A 21,815-nucleotide genomic window follows, 5' to 3' on the forward strand; every position below is an offset into this window, starting at 1 on the left:
CGTGCAGTGGTTTAATCAATGCTGGTTTTCCACGTTTGATAGCTTCGGGTGGGATGCTGTCACTACCTGGTGCTTTGTTGTTTGGAAGGCAGTCGATTGCTTTGCTGAGCTCCTCTAAGGTTGGCACTTTGTCGAGCTCTTCCATGGTGGGCAGATTCTTTATGCTGCTGAGGGCTGCATCAGTGACTGACGTTTCTCGGGAGTATAGTTCTGAGTAGTGCTCCACCCATCTGGCCATCTGTTGCCCACGGTCTGTGATCTTCTCTCCCGTCAGGGATTTCAGGGGAGCGACCCCTTTCACTGTAGGGCCTAGAGCCTTCTTGATGCCACTGTACATGCCTTGGATGTGTCCGGACTCGGCACTTCGCTGGATCCCTTCACATAGTTGTTGCCAGTACTCGTTTGCACACTGTCTAGCAATGCGTTGGGTGTTACTTCGGGCACTTCTGAGAGCAGCAAGCGTCCGTTCATTAGGGCATTTTTTGTAAGCTATGAAGGCTTTTCGTTTCTCCTCGATTTGTGGTTCCATCCTTGATAGGTGTGCATTGAACCAGTCCTGGCTGGGTCGTTCCTTCTTGCCAAACGTTGACATAGCTGTACTGTAGATGGCACCCTTCATGGCGTTCCACTTGGCTGTAGCGTCATACTCAGGCAGGTCCTGGAGAGCATTGTTCAGGGCAGACACATACTCCTCTACCTTGGCGGGGACTGACATCTGTGCAGTGTTTATGCGAAGACATCCTTTTGGTTTTGTGCGGTGTAGCACATGTGGCTGTAGTCGCACTCTGCTGCTCACAAGGGCATGGTCGGAGTCACAGTCTGCACTGTGGTAGGTTCTGGTGGAGAGGACGCTGTTAAGGGCAGAGCGCCTGGTGATGACCAAGTCGAGTTGGTGCCAGTGATGAGATCTGGGGTGTTTCCATGACACTTTGTGTTGTGGCTTACACTTGAAGAAGGTGTTTGTGATGCACAGGCCATGGTAGGTGCATAGCTCCAGCAGTCTCTGGCCGTTTTCGTTGGTCTTTCCAGTGCCATGATATCCGAGGCAGGTAGGCCAGGACTCGTGGTCCGCACCTACTCTGGCATTAAAGTCGCCGAGGAGGAATAGTGGTTCATTTTTGGGGCATCCTTTGATCTGTTCGTCCAGCTGCCCATAGAACTGATCCTTCACGTCTTCTGATGACATGAGGGTTGGGGCGTAGACACTGATGATGTTGACAGGACCTGAAGTAGTGGTGAGGCGGATAGACAAGAGACGCTCAGTGCCCCCTGTTGGAGGTTCAACCGAGGCCAGGAGATTGTTTTTGATGGCAAAGCCCACTCCGTGCTGACGGGGCTCCTCAGGTTCTCGACCCTTCCAGAAGAAGGTGTAGTTTTCCTCTCTGAGGGAGCCACTAGAGGCGAGCCTGGTTTCCTGGAGGGCAGCTATGCTGATATTTAGTCTGGTGAGTTCTCTATCGATGATGGCCGTCTTTCTGGTGTCGTCCACTTCTCTGAGGTCGTCGGAGATGCCTGTACACATGGTGCGCACATTCCAGCTTGCAAATCGAAGAGCTGGAGTCTTCTTTATTGGTTTCTTGTTTCTTTTGTCTGGTGTGGAATTACCGTCTGCTTGTCATGCTGAACAACACACTGAGCTCCAGACACCCACTGGAGCAGGCAGACGATGGCGGGTCAACACCTTATTGACCGGGGGCTGCCCGGCTTGAGGCGGGCGATAGTTGGCCAGTGGGACACGATGATCCCTCCCACCGTCAAAGCTGACCCGTGGCGCCCCTTCCCTACGCCAATCGGGTGGGACTTATAACCCGTAAACTGTCAGCTTCCGTGTTGTTTCCTCACTCAGTAGCGAGACTGGAGTGTCCTCTCCAGGGCGCAAGCCTGGGCGTGGAATATGGAGATCCTGGGCTGCCCAGACGTCAGGATCCCCCTCTCGTCCTTGCTGGTGGGGTCCAAAGGAATGCTGAGCATGACATTTGGCACCAGTTTGGATGCAGGAGCTGCCGGAAGGAGGTCGTAGTCCACCCCCAGCCGCCTTAGGGGCTCCACTCCTGATTTTCTGTCTGGGTTTACTCCCGTAGCCTTTCCTTCTCCCGAAGATATCCACAAGGCAGTGGAGCCATAATCCAATGGATGGGACTTGGTTGGTTTTGAATCAGAGTTTCCTTCTCCTAGATGAACTGCCTGACAAGGCTAACGAGCTTCATCTGCCCGGGTTTGGGGTCAGAGTTTCCCTTCTCTTAGACTGGTTGCCTGCCAAGGCTAATGAGCCCAGTCTGCCCACCCAGCTATACCGCCGGGTACTCGGTCGCGCCACACAGCAGGCTCTGTTAAAACAGGGGGCACCGCGTGAAGGTGCTGCTGTGGACACAATAGTGTAGGAGAGGCCATATGCAAGTAACCTCCTGCCCCGCAGAGCGAGACAATGGTCCTGCGGCGATCACTACACCTGGGAAGGAGAGGCTATGAGACGCTTCACTTTCCTTTGGCAAGCGGGACGTCATATATATATATTCGTATGTATATTTAATTTGATTTTTTGTTTGTTTGTTTTTTAAAATATTTTTTCTCTCATTATATACTATTGTAATATTGTAATGTTACATTGTATGTTGGATTCAACCTTATCCAAAATCAAGTTTATTTTCTACTTAACCTGAATGTTTGACATTTTAACAATATTTTTTGAAAATTTTATTCTGTAAGCAACTAACACAGAGCTAAACTATTCTCTGTGTGTGTGTGTGTTTATTATCAGGATCGTTATTAATAGAAGTAAATATGTTTATTTGGGTATGGGTCTAGGTTATTGGGACTCTCCTACAATTTACCTCGTGTACCTGACATTGTTCAAGTTACCTGTTACATATTATAATTGTAGTTAACATTTTTTTTTGGTAAACATTAATTCAATTCTAGAAGGTTATTCTCCATTAGGTAATGTTTTCGTGTTAGAAAATGCTAAATGTGACATGAGGTGAAGTAGAAGTCTATATATTGTTTTGACTGTCTATTGAAAGCCAGCTCTCGACTGAATTATTCTGATTTTTTAAATATATACTGGGAAAACCATTTAAATTTTCATAAGAAGCCCGGAACTGCTTGCACAACATGTCATAATTATTATAATCTAGACTGTGAGACATACACTGGTTACAGTGAGAATATTGTTAGCAAACGTCAACCGTGCGAATAGTCTTTGTTAAATTTATAGTTATTTGTGGTTATAGTGGTTGGTATTTCGCACGTTTTATATAATCATGGAATAACCGACGTTTATTTTAACTTGCAAGAGCATCCGCGTCATAACCATTCACCTTATGAAGAACGTTAGGCTTCCACAAGTACTAAATATAACATTTCGTTAACACTGCACTCACCGTTGACGACTTTGTTTTGTATAAATTACAGAAGTTTTATGGTGACGGAACAACGTTTGTTTTGAAATGTTAGTGTTTGAAGGGATTACATAGTCATCAGCTGTTGAAGTCGGATTCAGTCTTGTTATGCTGTTTTAGGCATGGCTTCTCATTAGGAATATTTCTATTTTTCCCGCGAAATTCGGTTACAATTATCGGTTTTTAGTCATCAGTCGTAATTTTTTGGTTTCTGAACAAATATATTACTGAATTTATGATTATTATAAATTCCTGAGCACCAAAAGAACACTATCATATATGTAAGTTTGGAGGGAACCCATTAATTTTGTCGTAAATTCGAGTGAGCAGTTCCATGAGAGTGTTCCGGAACGCTATATTATCGCGGTACTTAACGTTCTTATCGGTATAGTCTAACGCTCTATTATCGCGGGCTCTATATTATCGCGGCAAATGGGATTTCCCGATTAATTTTGGACACGCGCCGTCTAGCAGTTGTTTACATATGTAAAGCTGTAGCCAGTAAGTACGCAAATATCGTACAGCACAATATCCTCTAAAATGTCTACATTTTTTATAAGTTTACAATGAAAAAGAATGAACATCACTTTTTTGTAAAGTACATTAATTTACGTTTATCATCATATAGAAAACTCCAGTCGAATTTGATATACCAGAATCGGCTTTGATTATGAAATATATTCAGCGTATTGTCTGATGTTTGCTGAGTATAGGTCATATACTGCTTGTGTCATACATGTCCTTACAAGGTTAAGGTTGCAATTTCATTGCATGGTAGCCAATATGGACCAAAATTTACAAAATGTTACTTATCATTATACTTCTCGTATATATATTAGATCATACTAACATTTAAACATTATTAAAATCAGTAATATTTCAATAATAATATTACTAATAGTTGTTATATATTCACAATTCATTGCCCACATTGCATTTAAAATTCATATAAAGTTAAATAATAATTGCTTTTAATTTGTAGTTTTGTTATTCATGGAATTACAGTTGAATTACATATGTGTGTTTGATTTTATTATTGGATCCTTTCATTTATTTTGGAAATATTATGCCAGTACAAGCGTGGACATTTCTTTTCATAGGTAAGTGGTATTTTATATTTATTATAATACCTGCGTGCTACCATACGTAAATTAGGCAAATACCGCGATAATATAGAGTTGTTTCCCCATAGTACGTTAATCTTGGTCAGTCACCATATGCTGTTATATTTACATTTATGAGCTTCGATTGACAAATATTTTTATAGGAATATAAAAAGGGAAAGTCATTGAAAATTTATAAATAATAAGTAAGCAGCAATAGAAAAACAGTTTTAATAAGTACCGATAAGAACATTAAGTACCGCGATAATACAGCATTCCAGGCTACATATTAAATTTAAAATTGTTTTGCTATTGCTGCTAACTTATAATTTGTAAAGTTTCAAAGACTTTCCTTCTTTCTATTCATGTTAAAAATTTTGCCAATCGAAACGCGTAAATGTAAATAAAGCAGCAGATTAATGTACCATGGGGAAACAACTTTATATATCGTGGTATTTTGCCTAACTTACGTATGGTAGCACGCTGGTATTATAATAAACATAAAATACAACTTACCTATGAGAAGAAATGAATGCGCTTGTACTGGCATAATATTACCACAATAAACGAAAGGATCCAATGATAAAATCGAACACAAGTGTAATTTAACTGTAAATCCATGAATAACAACAGTGTACTTCAACGCTGTATTATCGAGTGCTCTATATTATAGCGGCAAACGGGATTTCCCGATTAATTTTTGACACGCATCATCTAGCAGTTGTTTACATATGTAAAGCTGTAGCCAGTAAGGACGCAAATATCGTAAAGCACAATATCCTTTAAAATGTCTACATTTTTCTTATAAGTTTACAATGAAAAAGAATGAACATCGCTTTTTTGTTAAGTGCATTCATTTATGTTTATCATCATAAAGAAAACTCCAGTCGAACTTGCTATGATTATGAAATATATTCAGTGTATTGTCTGATGTTTGATGAGTATAGGTCATATACTGCTTATGTCATACATGTCCTTACAAGGTTAAGGTTGCAATTTCATTTCATGGTAGCCAATATGGACCAAACTTTACAAAATGTTGCTTATGATCCTATTTCTCATTAATATATAAGAATATAATAACAGTTAAACGTTCTTGAAATCAGTAATATTTCAATAATACTATTAATAATAGTTGTTATATATTCACATTTCATTGCCCACATTGCATTTAAAATTCATATAAAGTTAAATAATAATTGCTTTTAATTTGTAGTTTTGTTATTCATGGAATTACAGTTGAATTACATATGTGTGTTTGATTTTATTATTGGATCCTTTCATTTATTTTGGAAATATTATGCCAGTACAAGCGTGGACATTTCTTTTCATAGGTAAGTGGTATTTTATATTTATTATAGTACCTGCATGCTACCATACGTAATTTAGGCAAATACCGCGATAATATAGAGTTGTTACCCCATGGTACGTTAATCTTGGTCAGTCACCATATGCTGTTATATTTACATTTACGAGCTTCGATTGACAAAGCATTCTTATAGGAATAGAAAGAGGAAAGTCATTGAAATGTTATAAATAATAAGTAAGCAGCAATAGCAAACAGTTTTAATATGTACCGATAAGAACATTAGGTACCGCGATAATACAGCGTTCCAGGCTACAAATCAAAAGCAATTATTATTAAACTTTATATTAATTTAAAATGCAATGTGTGCAAAGAAATATAAATATATAAAAACTATTGTTAGCATTTTTATATTGAAATATTATTGATTTCCAGTAAGTGTAGTGTAAGCCGTAATCTAATTAGCTTTGAAATATCACTTGACAGTAAAAGTAATCAGATATCCCACACTGGACTAGAACTGATACACACCAACAGCTGGTTTATGTTATACATTCACTAGGGTTTAAGTTCCATGGGAAATATACGTTCAGGGCAGACTCTACTCCCCATCCAAGCTGTATTGATGTCTTGTATTTAATAAATACTATAGAACGCCTTCTGCAGTTATTCTTCAACAACAAATAACATTACAATAAGTTTAACTGTTATTATATTATTTATGTACGCGAAATATGATCATAAGCAAGATTTTGTCAACTTTGGTCCATATTGGCAACCATAGAATGAAATTGCCTGCTTAACCTTGTAAGGACATGTATGTTAGAATCAGCATATGACCAATAATTGAACATCAGACAATATACTGAATATATTCAGAGTTGGAATTTATAAAATGACAGAAATTGACTTCGGTAACCCATTTTTTAAAAAGAAGCTACAGCCTTTGTTGAGTTACTATTTTGTTTCCAATTTTATTGACTCTGTGTTATCATTGGAAGTGCAAGCTGCTTCTAATTCGGACCAAATTACAGACTGATAAGGAAACAATGTCATGCTGATTCAGACCTTTCATCTAAGATATAAATGTGACATTTACACTTGTTCAGTAATATTTCTTATTATTTCAAAGTTATGTTGAGCAGTTCCAAACTTCAGTTAGGAAAACAAAACTCTGATTTTATGTGAGATAATGAAAATTTTTTCCCAATACAAATCAAATGAAACGTAGCCTGGAACACTGTATTATCACAGTACTTAATGTTGTTATCGGCACATATTAAAACCGATCTGTTATTGCTGCTTTCTTACAAATTGTAAAGTTTCTTTGACTTTCCTTTTATCTATTCCTTTAAAAAAATCTCAGTCAGTCCAGTCTCATAAATGTAAATAAAACCACTGATTGACGGCTGACCCATATTACCATACCATGGGAAAACAAATCTGCATTATCCCTGTATTTGCCTAACTTAAGTATGGTAGCACACGCATATTATAATAAACATAAATTTCAACTTACTGATAAGATGGAATGTCTGTGCTTGAACTGGTTGAATATTTTCACCAAAATATAGGATCCAGTGACTAAATTAAATACACTAATGTCAGTTAAGTTGAAATCCATGATAAAAACAGTAGAAATAAAAAAATTTAAAAATATATATATAATTTTGTCTGAGTTTTAATTGTAATGTGGGCAAAAAAATCTATATATACACTGGAATCTATTATTAATGTTATTATTAAAACTGAAATATTACTGATTTTCAAGAAAAGTTTAACTATTATTGCTTTCCTATTTATGTAGGTTAAGTAGGATCATAAGCAACATTTTGTCAATTTTGGTCCATATTGGCTACCATGAAAACGAAATTCCAGGCGTAACCTTTTAAGGACTTACATCGTCATTGGTATATGACATATAATCATCAAACATCAGATGATACCCTGAGTGTATTTCATAATCAAGACCAGTGCAGACATAGTACGTTTGACAAAAGTTTTATATCTGATGATCATTGGAATTCCATGCACTTTACAAAAAAGCAGTGCTCATTGTTTTTCAGTGTAGAATTGGCAATAATGTTGACATTTTTGACGTAATTATGTTTGACAGATTTTAGTGATCCATTGGCATATTTACTGTAGGATAGCAGATTAGTGATGGTTGGGTTTTAGTGATCCATTGGCAAAATTACTGTGGGATAACAGATTAGTGATGGTTGGGTTTTAGTGATCCATTGGCAAAATTACTGTAGGATAGCAGATTAGCATTAGTTTTGAACCTGTAATTATAAGACTGCCATGTATGTTGGTCCAAAAAATTCTATATACATATCCACTGTGTATGTTGGATGAGTCTAAACACTGGTAGTCCTTTGGAGTGCCTAAAGATACTCATTTTAATTGAAATATCACAGATGATACAGTGGCTGTTGTGTCTGTGACATTATACAATATATACTAGCTATGAATCAAATTCAGAATTTGGAATTTGTTAGAATTTGGCATTTTGGCAAATCCTGACTTGACCTGTCACAGACAACAGTCAGAGTATTGCTAGCCCAACCAAGAATTCAACTTTGCCTACAAGACTTGCTCAGTTCTGATGATGTTGGAATCAACAATTTAACGTGCTATGTACAGCAGCTGCATGATTTGCTCAGCTTTGATCTTATTGGAATCAACAATGATTGTTATGTGGCACTTATATGTAGCTACAACAAATTGGTCTTAATGTCTGATGTTTTACTTACATGTAGGTACAATAAATTGTCTTTAATTTCTGATGCTTTACTTACATATAGGTACAATAAATTGTCCTTAATTTCTGATGCTTTATTTGTGCTGTTGAAGTAGAGGTTAGAGGCAGTTTCTCTGATCATGCTCAGTTGGTGTATATAACTCGGACAAAAAATTATCTATTTTGTAACTGGTGCAGTTTTAATGTCATGTTTAGGTGTTTTATGTTTGGTTTTGCAGACCAAGTTGCAACAAACTTTTGCCTTTTATTGCCTATCAAGTTCAGTTTCATATCACATATATATCTTTAAATATTGGTGAAGCAGCTGGCAAACGACCCAATGTTGTTAAAAGTCCTGAAATAAGACATTTATTGCATGAGATAATTTAAGTCCTTTTAATGTTGCCATGAAGTACTTTGTGCACACTGTACAATATTTTTAAAAATCTTTCAGATCTGTACCATTGTTTGGTAAATTAACCATACTATAATTGATGTTAGTAACATGGAGTCCCATCCTCTGTATGGCAAGAGAAAGAAGAAGACTGACAAAAATACAAATTCTCTCTTTATTAAATGGCTGACAGAATGGAGAGATGAAGCGGCAGAGAAAGGCTGTAAGAGCCACTTCACATTTAAAAAGGTAAGATATATATATAACAGATAAAGGTAATATATATAACATATATAGGTAACATGCTTAACATATAAAGGTAATATATGACATAAAGATAACACATATAACATATAATGGTAACATAACATATGAAGGTAATATGTATATAACACAAACGTGTTATATATAACTGGTGCAGAGTTTGCAGGGCTGGAAAATTTCTTTTTTTTTTAACTAGACCAGAAATGAAATTGTTACTGAATAGTAGAAGAATCAAAATCCCTCTAGATATTGAAATTTTAGAGTGCAGTTCTAGAAACTGAAGGTCCCAGGTGCAAACACATTTATTACATAGAGATATGTTGCAATCTTGCTTTGATGTAAATTTTTAATGGGATTTGGGGTGGGGAGTTTGAGTTAGTAAATTAATAATTACTTGTATTTTATTTTAGTTAATAATATAATAATAATCCTTGAGCTATTCCAGATGTGACAGGTTGGGCAGAAGGACCATTCGCCTAGACCATGTTAAAATTCAGTATAGAATACCTCATGAATACCTTATACATGCACTTGAAATAGAGAGAGAGAGAAAAAAACTGGAATTCGTCCACTCATAAAGGTTTAAATGATTGGTTTGCCTTCAAAACCCCCTGCTCTCCCAATGTTTTTTGTGTAATAGCTTGGGATAAAACCATGCTGTTTGTGATGAGATTTCTGTTTGGTTTAATTTTTGAAAACTGGTCACAGCTTGTGAAAATTTACCCTGCCACATGAAACAAAGAAATTACAAATGGTAAAGTCACTAAAATGAAAAGCTGAATTTGTAAGAATAAGAAATTTGGAAAAATGTTATAATTTTTTAAGTGTTTATTATTTTTCTCCAGGCTCTTTCGTCCCTTAAGAAATTTCCAGTGAAACTGGAGAGAGGAAAGGATTGTAAAATCCTTAAACATTTTGGTAGGTTGTTTTTTTAGTAACTTTATGTTTTGTCATGTATTACTCTGGGCCTAATCCTTGAAGGTTTCATATGCCTCAGTGGTATTACTGTGGCCATCCATTTAGTACGTATGCAAAACAAAACGGTCATTTTTCACCCCCTGCTCATTGCATTGTGTACTTTTTTCTACCTATCCCTCCTCCCCCATGTGTATATATGCATTTGCTTAGTACCCAACTAACGCTTCATAGTTTTACAGTTTTAACAGCACAATCAGCGGTGATATCCTCAACTGCCAAATCAGTTTTGTCATGTTCATTCTTCGTGTGGTGTTTGACACAGGCTTGGGATGCATGATAAATGCCACATCCTGGGCATATTCATTTCTTAATCTCACTGTTTGAAAGTGATGGATATGGACAGTACAGATCGAAGGAAGATTCCATTGGCACTTTTGCTGATACATATCCAATACACTGTGCCAGAGAACAAAAGTATGGACTCTTCTGGAAGTGCTGCTTGTTTACATCAGGAGCACTACTTGGTTTGAAATGCCAATAAGTTGACAGTGTTAGGGACCCCCTGGTTAGAAATTATAAATTCTTGAATGAAATGACTAAGTTTTATACGTTTTTTTATTTCCTTGAATCTGTTTGCTTTTAAAATATGTATGGGGGCACAAGCAAACAGGAAGCCCAAAGGTGTGCAAAAACTATAGGTTTGTTGTTGACTAAGGCACATATGTTTTACTCATAATAACTATAATATTGTTTGTGTCATTATGTGCGTATGTACTAATTTATCATATACCTCCTCCCCCCATATGCAAATATACACAAACTTCATTCCCCCTTCCCCCTCCGTATATACATACTAAATGGGTGGTCACTATTTCCTTATTACTGGATCTAATTCTTGAAGGTTTGGCATGCCTCAGTGCTGTTAAATGTTTTAACTACTTTTGTCAGAATAATCGGATTGTAACATACAGTGCAAACCTGCATGCTGCAAGCATGACCTATGAAATGTTCTCAGTCATACAGCAAGCAAGCATGGCCTATGAAGTGTTCTCAGACATACAGCAAGCATGCATGGCCTACGAAATGTTTTCAGTCATACAGCAAGCAAGCATGGCCTTTGAAATGTTCTCAGAAATGCAGCAAGCAAGCATGGCCTTTGAAATGTTCTCAGTAATACAGCAAGCAAGCATGGCCTTTGAAATGTTTTCAGTGATACAGCAAGCAAGTGTGACCTATGAAATGTTTTCAGTGATACAGCAAGCAAGTGTGACCTATGAAATGCTCTCAGTGATACAGCAAGCATGGCCTATGAAATGTTCTCAGTGATACAGCAAGCAAGCATGGCCTTTGAAATGTTCCCAGTCATACAACAAGCAAGCATGGCCTTTTAAATGTTCTCAGTGATACAGCAAGCAAGCATTGCCTATGAAATGTTCCTAGTCATACAGCAAGCAAATATGGCCTTTGAAATGTTCTTAGTGATACAGCAAGCAAGCACAGCCTTTGAAAGGTTCTCAGTGATACAGCAAGCAAGCATGACTGTTGAAATGTTCTCAGTCATACAGCAAGCAAGTATGGCCATTGAAATGTCGCAGTCATACAGCAAGCAAGCATGGCCTATGAAATGTTTGCAGTCATACTGCATGCAAAACAATATTTTTACCTCTTTTTGTGATGTTAGATGAGGTCATATAGAGTTATATTGTTGCCTTCCGTGCATCATCCTATAGAAATACATCTGTCTTACATGCATCAGTCCATAGTGAGATACAAGTCGGTCTAACTCCTTGATATACACAGTAAAAATCATTATTGCTTTAAGTATCAGGTCATAGCGAGACTTAAGTCTACCTTATTCCTTGATACACCACAGTATAAGTTATTGCTTTATTTATTATGTCATTGTGAGACACAAGTCTACCTTACTCACTGATTCACCACAATACAAGTCATATAGTCATATTAGTGACTTACATGCATCAGTCCATTTAGATCATGTCTATAATAATAATCTTTATTCAATGAGGATAATACATTTGGTCATAAAAGTCCCATCTGCCACTTACTGCTTTACCTTTTAACAGGTTATGTTATTAAACAAAATGACTAAACACACTCAGACATCATTGCACACTTTTATAAATTGAAGGTTCACTTACAGATTCCTAGATTCCACCCTTTTGGTTTTGAAAACCAAGGTATTTTACTCTAGTTTTGAAATCCTATGGAGAATCTGAACCTACAAAGTCTCCATATACAGTTAAGCTAGTCTGAACATGATGTTATGGGGAAGTTAAGTTTACTACAGTAATTATCCTTGAATTTTATTTTCCAGGTGACAAGATATGCAAGATGTTGGATGACAAACTTGATGCATACATTGCTGCAGGTGGTAAGTTGTTGCCTTGGCAACTAGAGAAGCTACATTTGGCCTGCCACAGGTCATTTTTTTTGGCCCGTGCTCACACAAAGTCAGTTATACAATTATAGTATATTTACATTTACTTATATATATATATATATATATATATCCCACAAACTTTACATTTTTGGTCCATGATGCTAAAAATGTTGGATCACCACTTGTTAGATAATGCATGGAATCCACATCAATGAGGTTAGCTTGCAATTGATTATTGGTTGAGCTTGTTACTTGGTAAATAGGCTTAAATAATTAAGACCCTGGATGAGTACAATAATGAGCAAAGTCCATGAATATTAATGAGGTGAACTTGCATCTGATTGGCTGAACTGGTCAGCATTGTAGCAAATCTGTTTCTGGTCATATTTCTATCCAACTTGTTAATTAGGCTTATATCATGAAGAGATAACATATTTTATTATGAGCACAATTTACACCTATTAATATGGTGATCTTGCATATGAATATCTGAGTTTCTTACCATTTGAAGGACTATTTCTGACCTAGTTTTAATCTAAGTTGGTAATATAATACCATCAGATGATTGATCATTATGAGCAAGACTTGTGCATATTTATGCGGTGATCATGCATTAGATTGACTCATTTGTCTACAGCTCTGGACACTGTATTTTTGTAACTTCATTACAGTCTCAGATATAATATGAGTATAATCATGGATCCAGGTGTCAGATATAATGAGTATAGTCATGGATCCCAGTCTCGGATATAATTTGAGTATAGTCATGGATCCCAGTCTCAGATATAATATGAGTATAGTCATGGATCCCAGTCTCAGATATAATATGAGTATAGTCATGGATCCCAGTCTCAGATATAATATGAGTATAGTCATGGACCCCAGTCTCAGATATAATATGAGTATAGTCATGGATCCCAGTCTAAGTTATAATATGAGTATAGTCATGGATCCCAGTCTCAGATATAATATGAGTATAGTCATGGATCCCAGTCTCAGATATAATATGAGTATAGTCATGGATCCCATTCTCAGATATAATATGAGTATAGTCATGGATCCCAGTCTCAGATATAACATGAGTATAGTCATGGATCCCAGTCTCAGATATAATATGTGTATAGTCATGGATCCCAGTCTCAGTTATAATATGAGTATATTCATGGATCCCATTCTCAGATATAATATGAGTATAGTCATGAATCCCAGTCTCAGATATAATATGAGTATAGTCATGGATCCCAGTCTCATATATAGTACGAGTATAGTCATGAATCCAAGTCTCAGATATAACTTGAGTATAGTCGTGGATCCCAGTCTCATATATAATACTAGTATAGTCATGGATCCCAGTCTCAGATATGAGTATAGTCATGGATCCCAGTCTCATTTATAATATGAGTATAGTCATGGATCCCAGTCTCATTTATAATATGAGTATAGTCATGGATCCCAGTCTCAGATATAATACAAGTACAGTCGGATTATGAGTATAGTAATGGATACCTGTAACAGATATAATACGAGCATTGTCATGGATCCCAGTCTCAGATATAATACGAGGATAGTCATGGATCCCAGTTCCAGATATTATATGAGTATAGTCATGTATCGCGATCTACAAGTTGAATTATAGTTTTACAAATTTCCTCATAATTTAATTTATTTTCGGTTTTAAAATAATAGTAATCCCTTGCAATATAATTTTACATGCAATATGCCCTGACATGTGGATTTGCAGTGAATATGCCCTTGATTACGGTGTTGACTGATGTACTCCAGGACAAGGGAGACAACTCTTTAACTCATTACAGTGTTGTTTTTTATGTACACCAGTACAAGGAAGACAGATCTCATTATACATTTATGACTTCACCTAACACCTTTAAAATAAGGAACAAATGATTGTCCTCTCATGAAAAGTCATTCCTCAGTTTTCAGGGCAAATGATTGTCCTCTTGTGAAAAGTAATTCCTCAGTTTTCAGGGCAAATGATTGTCCTCTCATGAAAAGTAATTCCTCAGTTTTCAAGGCAAATGGGATGACCTCATAAGTGAAAGATCATTGTATTTATTTCTTCATAACAGGGAGTGCAGTTACAGAGACAGACAGCACCTCACAGGACTCAGATGAAAGTGTACGGGTTGAAAAATTGCAAAATAAGAAGGTGTTTAAGCAATCCTGCAAATCCAGCTATCCTCAAAAAGTGACCAGCTCAGAAAGTGAAAGTTTTAGCAGAATACTTGATGTTAGTGAATCAACATTAGACAAAAGGCCTGCCTCAACATCATCATCAACATCAACATCCTTGGATTCTGAGGAGGAGCATGAGGGGAAGGTAGAAGAGGAGGGAAATGGACCACCACCATCCGTATGTATTCCTCATGGATTCCATGAGTGGAAAAATTTGAAAATCTCCCACTTTCCTGGAGTCAAGATTTTCATGAAAATGCAATCAAACAAAATCCAAATACTTACTCCATATTTAATTACAAATTCACAACAAGAAATTAAATTTTTTTACATGCTGGTAAAATGTTCAACCTTTCATATGTTGCAGGACAGTATATTTATTGACCTTGAATTATAAAAGAAAAATGTTCTAGGTCATTTTCATCTCAGATTTTATGTGGTGTCTTTTCATAGCAAGATTTTGTTTCAACTGATAACAAATGATGTTACATTTTAAAGGTCAATTGCAGACTGATGCACATAATTGAGTATGTAGTAAAAAAAAATATCTAATGTAAGCAACTAAGTTGTGGATGGTTAAATTGGCTTGAAGTCATTTTGCCTTCTATTGGTAGCAAAATGTATTTTCCTATCTTATGCAGGAATCTTTAATCCTGAATTGCAGAATCATGGAGTTTTCTCATGTGACATGATTATGATTAATCAATGAAATAAATATTTGTTAGTTAAATTTGTCTGAATCTTTTATTGATTAACAAGGGAAGTAATGGTACAGGATTTCTGTCATAGTTATACTGTTTAGTCTGGACAGTCTCTTTTTGAGATAAAGTCAGACTCTCACAGGTAGCCTGTATAAATTCTTCATTTAAGTTTGCTCAATAGAAGGTGTATTACCAGATTGGATTAAGTTGCATTGCTTAATAGATTTAATAGAACATTAGTAATCATCTTCTTGTGTAGTGTTGTCGGTCTTGGATCTATATGTCTTAGTCATGATTACTGCAAATCACTATGTTGTAGAGATGATGACTACAAATCTGTGTTTTAGTGATGATGACTGCAAATCTATGTTTTAATGATGATTACTGGAAATCTGTGTTTTAGTAATGATTACTACAGATCTGTGTTTTAGTGATGATGACTGCAAATCTGTGTTTTAGTGATTCTTGCAGATCTGTTTTAGTGATGATGACTACAAATCTATGTTTTAGTGATGCTTGCAGATCTGTGTTTTAGTGATGATGACTGCAAATCTGTGTTTTAGTGATGATTACTGCAAATCTGTTTTAGTGATGATGACTGCATATCTGTGTTTTAGTGATGATGACTGCAAATCTGTATGTTTTAGTGATGATTACTACAAATCTTTATGGCAGACCTATTCACAGGAAGTGAGTTTGAAAATGGACTATTGCAAGTAGTAAAAATACAAAAAAGAAAAACTTGTTTCATTGCAAAGAATATGCATGATGTTTGCTTTGATGCTTTACAGCACAGCAACACACAACACAAGTAGTTTATTTAGTGCTGAGGCAATTGAAGTAAAGTGTCTTGTGAAAGGACACCATGGTAGATGATCCGGTAAGTCTGATGGTTGGATTTGGACCTGGATGCTTTTGGTTCTGAGTCTGGCATGCTAACCACTGAGCAGCCACAGCTCTATGAAGATTTATTTTTAAATGATACAAATGTGCTGTCTTAAATAATAATCTTACTGGCAATATGTTTATGTGTCAAACACAATATTTCTTTTATCAATGAATTTATTGACTTTTATCTTTATAATAGCAACACAAGTCATGTAATTATTGTTACAGAAGAGACGAAGATCTGGAGGAGGAGGAGTGAGAGGAGGGCGAGAATACATCCCCACATTTAGATCTGGAGGCTATGCAATACTACTGACATTGTATACTGATATGAAGGTATGGTCATTATTGAATTAGGGAATAGTTTCCACGTGGTAAGAATGCACAAATGTAAAACATAACAATCAGGCTTGAATTAAGTACTCTGACAGGTGTAATATATTCAGCCCAAATCAGGTCATTTGGATACACGTCATATTTTCAGCCGAAATCAGATAGTTTTGATATTTGTAATATATTCAGCCCAAATCAGGCCATTTGGATACATGTCATATTTTCAGCCAAAATCAGACAATTTTGATATTTGTAATATATTCAGCCCAAATCAGGTAATTTCGGTACTTGTAATATTTTCAGCCAAAATCAGGCAATTCGGGTATCTGTAATATTTTCAGCCAAAATCAGGCAGTTTTGGTACTTGTGATATTTTCAGTCAGAATCAGGCAATTTGGGTACTTGTAATATTTTTAGCCAAAATCAGGCAATTCAGGTATTTGTAATATTTTCAGCCAAAATCAAGCAATTTGGGTACTTGTAATATTTTCAGCCAAAATCAGGCAATTTGGGTATTTGTAATATTTTCAGCCAAAATCAGGCAATTTGGGTACTTGTAATATTTTCAGCCAAAATCTGGCAATTTGGGTATTTGTAATATTTTCAGCCAAAATCATGCAATTTTTCTACTTGTAATATTTTCAGCCAAAATCAGGCAATTCGGATATTTGTAATATTTTCAGCCAAAATCAAGCAATTTGGGTACTTGTAATATTTTCAGCCAAAATCAGGCAATTTGGGTATTTGTAATATTTTCAGCCAAAGTCAGGCAATTTGGGTACTTGTAATATTTTCAGCCAAGATCAGGCAATTTGGGTACTTGTAATATTTTCAGCCGAAATCAGGCAATTCGGGTACTTGTAATATTTTCAGCTAAAATCAGATCATTTTTGTACTTGTTATGTTTTTAGTCAAAATCTGGCCATTTGGATACAAGTAATATTTTTAGCCAAAATCTGGCCATTTGGATACAAGTAATATTTTCAGCCAAAATCTGGCCATTTGGATACAAGTAATATTTTTTGCCAAAATCTGGCCATTTGGATACAAGTAATATTTTCAGCCAAAATCAGGCTACTTTGATACTTTTTTAAAATCTAAACTCAGGCTATTTTGTTACTTTTAATTTTTCATCCAAAATCTGACCATTGTTATTGTCTGCCAGCTTATTTTATCTGGTTGAAACCATTGTTTGGTTAGGCAGTTGTCCATGCAGTATGGGTTTCATTAAATACTTTGCATTTATATAGGAACTTGTGGGGGGATTAGAATGGCCATTACAACCAGGTGACTACTGAACATAGGTGACTGTTAGGACAGGTTTGACTGTATTTTTATTACAATAGTTTTGAATGTCAACCATACTAATAGAAGTCTAATAATTGAATATGAGCAGGAAATTTTGTGTTCTTTTCTTTCTATTTTATTTTTTAAACTATGAAAAATCTACCCATCTTATAGTTTTGACATCATCTTAGATAGCAATGTTCAGATTTGTTAAACAATAAAATATGACTTTTAAACTTTTAAGATTGCACTCAGTGCCTTTATGTTTTCTGATGGTGCTGCTTCTAAAACTTGAGCCATGTGCACAAAGTAACAAAAGCAGTTCTCCAACTGAGTTGGATATTACACAACAGCAACAACATATCAGTGGTATACATAGCAGAGTTTCTAAATATTTCACTTTTTAGACACTGGTACAATCTATTACCAAGACAATTTAAAATTAGTTTGCAAAACAAAAATATGCAATTCACTGACATTTCTTAATGAAGCAAATTAGTTCTGGTATCTAATTTGGAGTTTGAAACTGCTGAACTGGGCATTTTTTCCCAGCAATTTCCAATATACAGTGTGACCCCGCTATAGCGTGCTCCATTATAACATGAATTTGGATATAACACGGTTGTGGTGTGGCTCTTGAAATTTCATATACATGTATTTTTCTTGTACACAAAAAAAGTCTTTCTTAAAAGTACGAAAAAAATAGTAAAAGCTTTATTATCATTTTGGGGAAGAGATCACATATAAATAATACAAGACGATCATGGCGTGGCTCCTGAAATTTTGTATGTATTTTTCTTGTACACGAAAAAGTAGTTTTTTCTTCTTAAAAGTATGAAAAATAACGCATAAAAAGTTTATGCTGGGATCGCATAGGTCTTTGCCAATGTTGCAAATTTGGATTGTTTTTCCTTATTGGCGGCAAAACATACCATGTGGCGATTTTTTTTTATTGCCGATGTTGTTGGCTGTTTAAACTTTTATATACAACCATTGGTTTGGAGTGCAGAAATTCAGAGGCCCCATGAAAGGAGGCCGCAAACTGGATATAAAATGCACTGAAATTTATCTATTGTTACATAAACAAATTCTTTGTCCATGTTGACATACCATTTAAACAGTGCAGTGTTATATCATAATCCACTTATCATGACATCTAGCATGAGTACTGTATGTTGTGAAATATCCACTTTTTTGTTGTTGACATTACTGGTAACGGAGATCAACTGGATGAGGTATTATCTCGTAATCTGTCTTTCATTGGATTTTCGGCCACTCCTTAGTAATTAATATATTTACAAAGACTGACATTTGTATGTGGATGGTAAGTAAAATTCCTTTTCTTTTCACTCAGAATTAAATCCTTCAGAACACTCACATTTTCTGTAATAATCCCTGTCATCAAACCAGAACACCTGCATCTCTATCGTCCGTTGACCCTTTGTTAATTTTCAGACACATGCGTGAAAGGCAGCATCACGCTGCTACCACAAATGTGGAAGAAAAAAAATAAAAAAATAAATACAAACTACATCCTACTTATTGGTTTATTCAGTAGGCATGGAGGGACAGTAACTAGATTAGTCCAACCGACAGCCAATTCCTTTTTAAAAATGTACCCAGATAAGATAGTTTGCTGAAATTTCAAAGGAAACATTACCTTTGAAGCACTGATTGTTATGAAAACGTACTCAACAAATGGAAAAAAAAATCAGTCTCAGTCATGCAATACAATTATTTGATGTTGCTGCCACAATAAGAAATGGGCATTTGTTTGGTTTTCCAAGGCTGTCCTTTAATGGTGACTTCAATAACGCATGCACCCTTCATCAAAGAAAGACGACTACAATTTTTCAATAAAACAAAGAACTTTTCATCAAAGGTAGTCAGTACTAGACTTGTATGAAAGTGATGGAATCTGATGGATTTTTGCATTTTCCAGTGTGACTGGAATGTGTTAACTGTGCTGTGAAAGTTTTCTTTTTGTAGGGGAAAAAGTTTATGTTTACGAAAGCTACCAATGGCAGCTTAAAACGCAAACTAACTTTTACCAACTTGGGACATACTGAAAAGTAAATGTGCTTCGTCATTCATTATGTGATTGTGCTACATTTTCCCACTGAATTCAGACCAATATGACCTGTGACAAAATTATTGAATATTTTAAAGCTGTGTGTGTGCATATTTTTGATGGAATCACTTGTATTGTGGATTCATTGTATATGATGAGGTTCATGGGTGAGTACACGGTGTTGATACTATTCATGCTATACATTAGACATATATATATAAACAGTATTCATGTATATGTACCAATTCGTGGTTCTCTAAAGTAAAGTAAACTATTATGTATGTCTTCGCGGTTTTCACTACAGGTGTATTTCTCATTTAATATGCATCAATTTAAGATGATAACTGTGCCGATGAAGCACATATTTTACTGCCTGCATTTATTACCTACACCCCCTCCCCGCATTTTTTTTGTGTGGTACATGCATAATTTTCTTCAGCTAACTGACCTGGTTGCTTATAACAATGTTCGGTCTGTAACGTGGTCGGGTTCTATGGCTCCGAACTACCGTGTTATAGCGGGGTCACACTGTACCACCCATGTTAAATTATCATTTATTTTGTATTAAATTGAAATCTATAGACACTATAACTGTGAAACAGATTGATTAGTATATTGAGTTTCAAAACTAATTAACACAGACAGTCATAAATTTATCCATAGTGTTTTTCTTCAAGAATGGAAGAAAATTACCCTTATTCAGTATAGTTCTTTAACTTAAATATATTTTCTTGTCCAGGTTGTTTCATTTACAAAGATGTTTTCATGAGACCAAATAATTATATACACAAGATTTTGGGGTTTTGAGTCATAGTCTACCAGATTTTCAGGTTGTGAGTAATGGTATACAAGATTTTCAGGTTGTGGATGATGTTATACAAGATTTTCAGGTTGTGGATGATGTTATACAAGATTTTCAGGTTGTGGATGATGTTATACAAGATTTCAGATTGTGAGTAATGGTATACAAGATTTTCAGGTTGTGAGTAATGGTGTACGATATTTTCAGGTTGTGAGTAATGGTATACAGGATTTTCAGGTTGTGAGTAATGGTATACAAGATTTTCAGGTTGTGAGTAATGGTATACAAGATTTTCAGGTTGTGAGTAATGGTATACAAGATTTTCAGGTTGTGGATGATGTTATACAAGATTTTCACGTTGTGGATGATGTTATACAAGATTTTCAGGTTGTGGATGATGTTATACAAGATCTTCAGGTTGTGGATGATGTTATACAAGATTTCAGGTTGTGAGTAATGGTATACAAGATTTTCAGGTTGTGAGTAATGGTGTACAATATTTTCAGGTTGTGAGTAATGGTATACAGGATTTTCAGGTTGTGAGTAATGGTATACAGGATTTTCAGGTTGTGAGTAATGGTATACAAGATTTTCAGGTTGTGGATGATGTTATACAAGATTTTCACGTTGTGGATGATGTTATACAAGATTTTCAGGTTGTGGATGGTGTTATACAAGATTTTCAGGTTGTGAGTAATGGTATACAATATTTTCAGGTTGTGGATGATGTTATACAAGATTTTCAGTTTGTGAGTAATGGTATACAAGATTTTCAGGTTGTGAGTAATGGTATACAAGATTTTCAGGTTGTGGATGATGTTATACAAGATTTTCAGGTTGTGAGTAATGGTATACAAGATTTTCAGGTAGTGAATAATGGTATACAGGATTTTCAGGTTGTGAATACTAATATACAAGATTTTCAGGTTGTGGATGATGTTATACAAGATTTTCAGGTTGTGGATGATGTTATACAAGATTTTCAGGTTGTGAGTAATGGTATACAAGATTTT

General features: G+C 35.7%; 1 protein-coding gene across 3 annotated transcripts in view; it reads left to right on the forward strand.

Annotated features, from left to right (window-relative positions):
• The first annotated feature begins 3,545 nt into the window (after positions 1 to 3,545).
• Positions 3,546 to 21,815, forward strand: part of LOC149804513 (structure-specific endonuclease subunit MUS81-like) — a 103,712-nt gene continuing 85,442 nt past the window's right edge. Inside the window, exons 1-6 of one of the 3 annotated variants that reach the window (XM_089940960.1) lie at positions 3,546 to 3,679; positions 9,005 to 9,193; positions 10,054 to 10,126; positions 12,462 to 12,518; positions 14,615 to 14,898; positions 16,538 to 16,645. In XM_089940960.1, the coding sequence (XP_089797086.1) occupies positions 9,056 to 9,193; positions 10,054 to 10,126; positions 12,462 to 12,518; positions 14,615 to 14,898; positions 16,538 to 16,645 (660 nt within the window). In that variant the 5' untranslated portion in view covers positions 3,546 to 3,679; positions 9,005 to 9,055. Of the gene's footprint in view, positions 3,900 to 5,160; positions 5,250 to 9,004; positions 9,194 to 10,053; positions 10,127 to 12,461; positions 12,519 to 14,614; positions 14,899 to 16,537; positions 16,646 to 21,815 lie in introns of those variants that run through there. The other 2 variants (XM_089940953.1, XM_089940969.1) reach the window with 2 other exon arrangements.

Source organism: Sinohyriopsis cumingii, chromosome 2 (assembly GCF_028554795.1).
Source record: "Sinohyriopsis cumingii isolate HCF-2022 chromosome 2, ASM2855479v2, whole genome shotgun sequence".
NCBI classification, from domain to species: domain Eukaryota; kingdom Metazoa; phylum Mollusca; class Bivalvia; order Unionida; family Unionidae; genus Sinohyriopsis; species Sinohyriopsis cumingii.